The 8,968-nt window shown below is 40.4% G+C and overlaps 2 protein-coding genes across 5 annotated transcripts; one reads left to right on the plus strand and one right to left on the minus strand.

Annotated features, from left to right (window-relative positions):
• The first annotated feature begins 2,017 nt into the window (after nt 1-2,017).
• On the plus strand, nt 2,018-5,826 carry LOC103707492 (Cox19 family protein (CHCH motif)). 4 transcript variants are annotated; one of them, XM_008792001.5, is made up of 3 exons: nt 2,018-2,378; nt 3,607-3,732; nt 5,547-5,826. In XM_008792001.5, the coding sequence occupies exons 1-2, from the start codon at nt 2,293-2,295 to the stop codon at nt 3,710-3,712; spliced, it is 192 nt and encodes a 63-aa protein (XP_008790223.1). In that variant the 5' UTR covers nt 2,018-2,292; the 3' UTR covers nt 3,713-3,732; nt 5,547-5,826. The 4 variants fall into 4 exon arrangements, 1 of the variants encoding a protein (XP_008790223.1); XR_604152.5 differs by having other exon boundaries at nt 2,026-2,378; nt 3,607-3,772; XR_005514791.3 differs by having other exon boundaries at nt 2,026-2,378; nt 3,607-3,768.
• A 654-nt stretch (nt 5,827-6,480) lies between these two features.
• On the minus strand, nt 6,481-7,859 carry LOC103707493 (uncharacterized). The gene has a single exon (XM_008792002.6). It carries the CDS (start codon nt 7,800-7,802, stop codon nt 7,278-7,280), a length of 525 nt encoding a protein of 174 aa, XP_008790224.3. The 5' UTR covers nt 7,803-7,859; the 3' UTR covers nt 6,481-7,277.
• Nucleotides 7,860-8,968: the final 1,109 nt, after the last annotated feature.

Here is an 8,968-nt window from a genome sequence, read left to right on the forward strand (position 1 = left end):
TACTCATAGCAGCCAATCTTAAATAAGTTGGTGTCTTACCATTGGAAAAGAAATGATCTTATAAAGCTCTGGAAGACCCAGTTTAGACGCATAAGATGCAGAAACTAACTAAAATGTTGCAGAATTTATTGGTAAGATGCAGTTGCAGAATTTTCCAATGAAATAAATAGAAACTAACTGAAATGATGGATATTTTTGTCATAAATCAAGGGCTCATCAGCACAACTATCCCGTTTGGATTTCTTGGAGAAATATTTATCCAACAGCGTCCTACCATTCCCTGTTTCCTGTCATCAACTCAAGTTCTTGTTAGAAAGACTTAAAAGGTAGTGATGAGAAGGATCATGAGCGAATTTGAGAGAGATTGAGACTTTTTTTTTCTCTGAAGGAAAAAGAGAGATTGACAACCTGTGCATGCAGCATTCAAGCCTGCGGTGAAGCATGACAAAATGACACTCTTAACGTTGTATCTTTTTAGCTGGCACTGGACAAAGGCTATGTTGGTTGTAAAAGAACATTCATGCATCTTCATGGTGAACAGTGGTTGAATTGTGCTCTCACTTTGCTGGTCGTACATAGGAGCTCATGAAGGCTAGGAATCCATTATCTTATAACTCTAGGACCCTGGTCCCTTTCGTATCGAATTTCACTATAAAAGATCTCAATGGATGGATGAATAAAATCAAATATCATTAAAGAGATAAAAAATAACATGGATACTGTTGCGGGGGGGAGGGGCCTTGAATTTAGTCCCACATCGGCTAGTAGCGGAAAGGTTCTGTGCCTTAAATGGGGGATGGAAATCCTTTCCTCTCGAGGCGCTTTTTGAAGGGCAAAACCGTGAGGGCAGTGGTCTCCCCCCGTCTGCGCTGGACGCGCGGGCCGGAGCGCCCAAAGCGGACAATACCTCGAGAGGAACGCAGTCCTCTTTCTCTACTAGCTTAATGTGGGCTATGCTGTTGTGTGAGGCTCCGGCCAAAGGCCGTCCCCGCAACAGATGGCGCCCCAGGTAGGGGGCGCCTCCTCCCACCGTTGACTACCCCTCAGGACTGCGGAGGCTCAAGAACCTTCCCGCTGGGGGGCTATGTTGCGGGGGGGAGGGGCTTTGAATTTAGTCCCACATCGGATAGTAGCGGAAAGGTTCTGTGCCTTAAATGGGGGATGGAAATTCTTTCCTCTCGAGGCGCTTTTTGAAGGGCAAAACCGTAAGGGCAGTGGTCTCCCCCCGTCTGCGCTGGACGCGCGGGCCGGAGCGCCCAAAGCGGACAATACCTCGAGAGGAACGCAGTCCTCTTTCTCTGCTAGCTTAATGTGGGCTATGCTGTTGTGTGAGGCTCCGGCCAAAAGCCGTCCCCGCAACAGATACCTATCCTCTTCATTGTCATAAGTCCCTGGATGACCTCCATGCTATCTTTAGTCTAGCTAAAGAAAGGATAGAAGGTAGGACCTGATCACAAACGTTAAATGAGTTTAAAATTTTGAAAATGTTGGATCAACTTGCAGCTTTAGCAGCAACCAAGTATATATTAGTCAAAAAGATGAGATCATCATGGTTAGCATCGAAAGCATATTATCGTGAAACTATTTCAGTGCGCTTAGCATCAAGCAAGCTTTCAAATGCATTCTGAACCGTATCTATTAGAGATTATAGAGCTGTGTCAGTGCACTTCGAAGCTGTGAATTAATGGCTAAAATCTAATGTCCTTAAGACTTGATTCAAGGCCGTGAACCAAGCGCATGCAAATAATAATTTTTGAACAAATAAGTATATAATGACTAGAAATATTAATAAAGATGTGTCTACAACAATCTTTGAAAGTTGATAAATAAAAATAGATAAAATAGATAAAAGAAGAATATTAGATATAGATCTTTATGTCATCAGCTAATTTTTAATGTGTATAAAAAAATTTAGTTAATTAGTTTTGTCAATTAGCCGATACTGTATGTCATATTTCTGGATATACCCACTCCAGAATCCAGATGGATATGGCGATTTACAATTTTTATTTGCCGAAATCATCCCTTATAATATAAATTTCTAATATAATTTTTAAATTTGATTTTTCACCCACTCCGACATTTTTTTTCGGTCAACGCTCATTTTGAACTAAACAAGCATAACGCCGTTCTCGATTTCCAAGCGGAAAGCCAAGAGGCGGTGGCGTTGCTCGGCATCTTCACGCGCAGAACATCGGACAAGGTCTCCATCGTCATCGGCCATCACTGGCTATATCAGTTTTCGTTGTCTCTGGATCGACCGGATCGCGGACTTTTTTTCGATCTCGACGGATGCCGCGGCCGAGCAAAGAACCGTGCAAGAAGGAGGCATGCGACATCCAGTCCTGCCTCACCAAAAATAACTTCATCCCCCAAAGGTACGGTTTTGTTTTCTTTCCGTTTTCCCCCTCCCCCCCTTTTTCTCCTTCTTGGCAGGACCTGGTCCATCGATTGGAACGGAGAATTTGGTACTATTGAGGAGGGATCGCTGCTAAACGCCTGGTTTCATGGTCTGAAAACTTGGGAGGGTTGGATTCAAGTCCTAATTTAATCTATGGGACTCTTGATTTCCCAAAGAAGTGAACCAATGATTTGCTGGCGCTATCGGGTCCAGAAAATCTTATACATCGTTGCTGGAATTGGAATTACGCTGCGTAGCTCCAGGGATTTGGTTTTCAAAAATTCTGTCAGTTAACGGAATCTTGGTAGATGAGACGTAAGGGTTCTTTTCCGAAGGATTAGCAAAGAGCAAGCTATAGAGTTTGAGAGGGGCATTGGATTTCTGGAGAAGTATGATTTGGAGATAACCTAGTCTTGCAAGTTGTGCTTTTTAAGACATTTATGGTGTATACTGTTAATTTCGATGTCGAGCTAGAGAATGTAATGTATAAACTACACATCATTGTTTTTTACACTAAACAGTGGATGCAAGAAAATCATCAATGCCAGTCCCAAGTCCGGATGAATCAGGTGGAGTCTTGATTTTAGGTTAATATTCTGTCATAAATGGCAGAATTCATGAATTTAAGGGCAGATGAGGGTCTTTCTATCACCGAAGCATTTTAAGTAGGTAGACTTTGTTCTTGATGAGAGAAGAGAGAAATTATGAATGTTTAGAATCAAATACAGATTTGTAAAAAGAGATCCTTAACATATCTTATCCTTGTAAACGATTTGGCCCAGCTTGACAGGATTGTCTGAAACAATTGCATGCGTCTGAGTCCTTCAGGTCCACCTTAGTGTGGTGCAAGAATTGATGGTCTTATCAGAAAGCTCATATTACCATATACTGATTTACCTAATATCAGGTTTTAGGGGTTGCTCCATGAGTGTTATCAGGCAGGATTTTTAGTCAGGGAACTATGGATTTTGCATTTGCTATGTCTAGGGCTCTATCCATCTTCCCAAGTGAAATAGAGATCTGCGCTGCACCGATGGTGTAGAAGCTCACTTTGATCAAAATGAGATGCTGAAAAATGGCGTTATGAGCCCTTTTCCATTGATTGAATGGTGCAGTTTTACTGTGCATATATTTGTTCTTTTACCATAATGTATTACTGTACATAATTCAAATTACTAAATTTTGACTTTTGATTCTTGTTTCAGGTGCCTCAAAGTCATTGAATTGTTGCAGACATGCTGTGAAAAGTGCAACTATAACTCTACGCATTGTGCTTCTCTGTCAGGGCTTCTTAAAACAAATTCAAAGTGATGCTATGAGAGCATCTGCAAGTAGAGATTTCTCATATCTCCACAATAATTTTCCATGCAAGTAAATCAAATGTAATATTAGTAAAGCTTTGCTCATGATTTTCAGTTTCTGCAAAGTCGAACTAATTATATTAAAGCATGTTAAAATGGCATTGATTTGCTACATATTACCTGGAGGAGATATTTTTGTTTTAAAATGTTGCAGATATGTTCACATATCTATAGGATGCAGAGAGAGATGTTGTTTGGACTATTGACTGGATTTAGCTTTCGTTCTAAAAGATTCAACCGAACATAGAATTGTTGTTTGGAATTTTCTAGTTAAATGAATGACTGTTGAATGTTTGCATAAAGGTTCATACTTATAAGTTGATGTTTAGGCAGCATAAATGCATAATGAGGATTTGTAGCACCACAAATATGTATTAATTGCCCATGAATGTGATTATGTTAAAAGATCCTTGTTATATGGTGGTTCGTCTCATAGCTCTAGTATATGTATGATTGACTGGCAAGTAACAATATAGTTCCATCATAGGCCAAGAAGAAAATAGCATCGGCCTATGTTATCTTGACAAGTGACATGGGTGTAAGGTGTCTAAGTATTCAAAAGATCTAGACACATGTGACACAAGTGTCAAGTGTCTAAGTGTTCAAAAGATCTAGACATGGAAACCTTCAAACAGTTAGACTTGGGGACACATCCATATTATATAGATGTGTCTATAAGCAGGTACAATTTTTTTAAGAATGATATGTACAAAGTTTATGTGCAGAATAATTTGTGGGACCAATTGCTTCATAATTTGATTGAATTTTTAAAACTTATGCCAAATGTCATGTTAGTCTTGAAAACATCTAGCTATAAATGCCAAAAGCTGATATGCGATGACATTAGATATTGTTGACTTGGAGTGTCGAGGAGTGTCATTAGGTGTCTTAGTAAAAAACACAAATATTGAAGCGTCAGGGTAAATCTGGAGTTAGCAACACCATGCACCTTGTAATGTCGTTAAAATGGGTCATATTGTCATATGTTTGATATAGTAAATGTTTGGATCATTTTGCAGAGGTGGTAAATAATCTAAGCACAGAATTTGTGCTCCCTAATTGTTTCTGTTCTAATATTTAAATTTGCATTAGGGATGTAAACCTCAACAGGGACTATGTAGCCCTGCTGTGCTGAGTGTGATGCATTCTAAGATAGATATTAATTTGTTCATGATAAAAGTAACTCTTGTCAGGCTCTTATTGGCAAAGAACAGACCTGGTTCTTGGACCTACTGGCCTTCTTCCATGTAATATGGTGAATTTGCCCAGGTACTAGGGTTGCACCTTATCATGGTTACAACTTACAACTGTTTTGTGAATAGCGTGAGAAATGGTTTTGCTTTCATTCATATGCATATTCCTGAAAACTTGCTAGATCTTCTTATATTGTATTTTTTCAGCTTTATTCTCAAATGGAGACCATCTTTTAGCTTTAATACTTTTGCTTTCTCTGATAGGTTCTACTAGGTTGCCAACATTGGAAGTTTGCTGCTGGTTTTGTTCAGTTTTTACTTTCTAATTTATTATTCTTATGTGAAATTTCATGTTGATTGCGGGTTTTGCTTGAAGCGGTATGATGTTTGAGTACTCTTGTGCTAATGAATGCAGCGACCACTTCGTTACTGAAGCCCATTGATTATCATTTTCTAATTTATGCGTAACATATTAATATTAACATTCCTAATTACTATCACATAAGCATGGCATCTTTGCATATTATAGTGCTGAACTTTATGATCCATCTCTTGAACAACTCATTTATGATATTACCCTTCTTTTGATAGGGACCGACTGAGGGTGCAAAATGTTGCAGTGGTCGATGGCGGCAACCCTAAAGTTCGTGGCAGTTTTGAGTCAATGACCTAGACTACTGACTCAACTACAGGACACAAACTTTTTACATGGCACAACATTAATTTCTGCATATTAGGGAGCAATCATAATGTCCTCTAGAAACTTTTATGTTTTCTTGTTTCACTTCTCTTGTATTTTCCATATTGGTTTCATCACATTTGAAAGATTAGTCAACATCACAGGGTCTCTTCTTGAAATTCATTACTGATATATACATGATTACTTTGAGATGTAAGTATATTTGTACACCCTTTTATCACAGATATATGTCGATTAGTAATCTTCAGGTCCCATACCATGAAGAATGGCTAAATGAGATAATGGCTGTTCATGTAGAGCAGTAGAGCTCATGTGGTTGCTGTGATGTTTCATCTAGAATGAAATGCAATATGAGAGAAACAATAGGCACCAGGGGATTCCGGCCTTTCTTTACTAGATTTAATTTAATTGAGATGAAAAGAATCTGTTGGCATCTGAATGTATGCATAATGTACGGATGGATGTGGCAGGAAGATTCAAGTCCATGTTAGGTGAGTAAGGAAAACAATCTTGATGAATACGGGTTGCTGATTTAAGATAATTTATTTCTTTACTTTGGAGGAAGGCAACACCTTGACTCATAGGCTTGTGAAGAAGTTCTGGAGGCCAATAAAGGATGAGTGTGAGATTTTACTTACCTATGTGATCTTGTTGATCTGGTGAAGATGGATTTAAAATGGCATTTCTTGCTGCCTAGAGGTATACCCATTTCTATTTACCTTCTTTTTGGGCTTTTGAACCTGAGCGACGCTACTTCGTGCTGGCCAACATCAAACCGAGCTATCTTTTCGGAGTGGAATTTATTACTGCCATCCAATATCTATCTTATATTATTTCAACATTATATATTTATATGGGAATGCTCAAAAGAAAAAGCCCATACTTGTCTACTCGATACATTAAAAAAATCTCTAGGGACATCAATTCCTATTTGTATTGCTGTGGGCACAGAATGAAATCAAACTGATGACCTATCGATGGAGAAAAGATTGCTGTAGGACCAGCCTGGCATCTAGAACCACCACAACTAAAGTTTTGCTGTTGATATCAATCAGCTCGCTGGCAGTCCCCATGGTTGTCCTCATTATAGCTTTGTAAACAAACAAATCCTCTGTTCTGGTATCAAAGGCGCGGAAAAAGGAGCGCAGCATGGGCACCCAAGGCTGTTCTCTCCACTAGAGAGCATTGTGCTCGTCATCCTTTGTTGCAAGGGGAAAGGCCAAGGCTTGCAACAACTAGAATTAATATGCAAGCATGCATGGCCCGTCTTATTCAGATAGAAGACATTACATTAGCGAAGGCAGGAATAATCAGCTGGAAATCACATCAACTGAATTTCTAATATAGCAAACCCAAAGCAGGGAGAAGTGAAATAAAAAAACGTATATCATCTTACAAATTTGTTATTTCTGTCGATATATAGCTATATATATAGACAGGATGGCTGCCTCTGTTTACTAGCTACCTTTTTTAACTCTGTGGTGGTGGACCTGGTGGTGGTGGCGGTGGTGGCTCATACCTCTTGTAAGCTCTGCAACCAGATCCTATGGTTTGCTCAATATCTAATAAAGATCAGGTAGCTACAAACCATGGTGGAATTCTTCGAGGATGAGATCTTGTCTTCAATGAAGTGGTTTCCTCTTGGAAGAACTGGTCTTCTGAATCAAGAACAGCTTCTTGAGTACCTTGAGCATCAGAAGCAAGCTTGGCCTTCTATGGTGAATTATGCTGCCAGTCTTCGATGCGGCTGATGACCGAACGCTGCGCCGGTCCGCCGTCATTCCATGCCTGCTCGGATCCGTTTTGCTTCCGGACGTCGATGTCAGGTCAGAGCTCGCCTCCCCGTTCATTGGCCTCCTCTTCTGATCACAAGACAGGCGGCTTAGCTCTTCATTGAAGTCCTCCCAGAGCATGTCCATCCTCTCTTCATCATTGAGAAACTGGTATCTGCCACCCTCACTGAGCGCCGGCGAGGCTATCTCCAGTGCGGCGGCGATGTTGGCAGCTTCTTCGGCTGAAGAGAAGCTTCTCCGGCGATGATGGACGGCCTTTTGGTCGGCGATGGAGGACACAAACCACAAGGGAAAGGGGACCTGGCAGAGGGGCTCTTGTGCTACTGGAGCGGTAGGGAAGCTGAAGTCATCCATGTTCTCCTCCCCTGCCAAGCCTTTGTTCTCCAAAGGAAGACTCTGTCGAGGAGAAGTGTCATTAGCTCTAATTTAAGGGTGAAAAGGAGTGGGCCATAAGACGTCTGTTTGTTGTCAATGTGATCCCTTTCGTGGGGGTTGAGACATCTCATCCACCGCCGGATTGAGCGGGGCAAGGGATTGATACGAGTGGGCGCTGGAAGTAGCCGTTGGCCAGTGACTCCACCCAACCCCAAAGGGAGCGGCTGGTAGTGAGAGGAAGAGGGTGCTTAAATGGTTTGGTCTTACTGCTTGTGACTTCCAATTGAAAGCAAAGGTCAGGCAGCACTGCAAACTTGGACTAATGTAGCTTTGATTTATTAAATGTTCGGTGGAATTACGACTAATGGTCCACCTTCCGGCGGCCCATATTAACTACATGTACTTTTGATCAAACAACCTGTATTTGGTGCGCGAACATTGGTGTCTGGTTTCAGGGAAGAAAGGTAGGTAGTGTATTAAACACAATGTTGAATCATTTAGGCTGCACTCGAAAGTGATGTAAAGAAGGATGGGAAATGAATAGAGTGGCTAAAAGATTGGGCAATTAAGGGGTGGGAGGTCGAATTGGGATGTATGCATTTGATTCAAGAAGAAGAAAAGTGGAATAGGAATGGATGTACCTGTTGGCATATTAATTCTGAAAATTATTCCTTTTCTAACTCTAACTTGGCAGTATTTTTATCTATATATGAAGGAAAAATGAGGCAGACATAAATGAGAACTTTATGTTGAAAATACCCAATGATGGCTTTCTTTTCGAAACAGTTATGTCTTTGCACGAGCAAATTTGATAGAAAATGTTTGGTAAATATGAGGAGAAATTATTACAAGGATCAGGTGCATTATAGATTTAGGATGAAATAAATTCTTTTTTCTTTCTTCTTTGTTATGCGTAATAGAAATAAGCATTAGGATGATTTCACCTTATATCCACGGTGGTGGATCTGGTTCAATTAATAAGTTATCAAATATGAGTCCTATTCCAAGCTTTATTGTGCTTTGTGTCACAAATGAATCGAGCAGTATATCTTTATACTAGCTTTCCGAGACTAGGTCGTGGCAGCAATGTTTGGGCAACTATCTCCCACCACTCCAGGGTTTTTCACTATAGGAGCTGGCAGATG

Source organism: Phoenix dactylifera, chromosome 4 (genome assembly GCF_051530095.1).
Source record: "Phoenix dactylifera cultivar Ajwa chromosome 4, Ajwa_hap1_PhDact_Kaust_v1.1, whole genome shotgun sequence".
Classification (NCBI taxonomy): domain Eukaryota; kingdom Viridiplantae; phylum Streptophyta; class Magnoliopsida; order Arecales; family Arecaceae; genus Phoenix; species Phoenix dactylifera.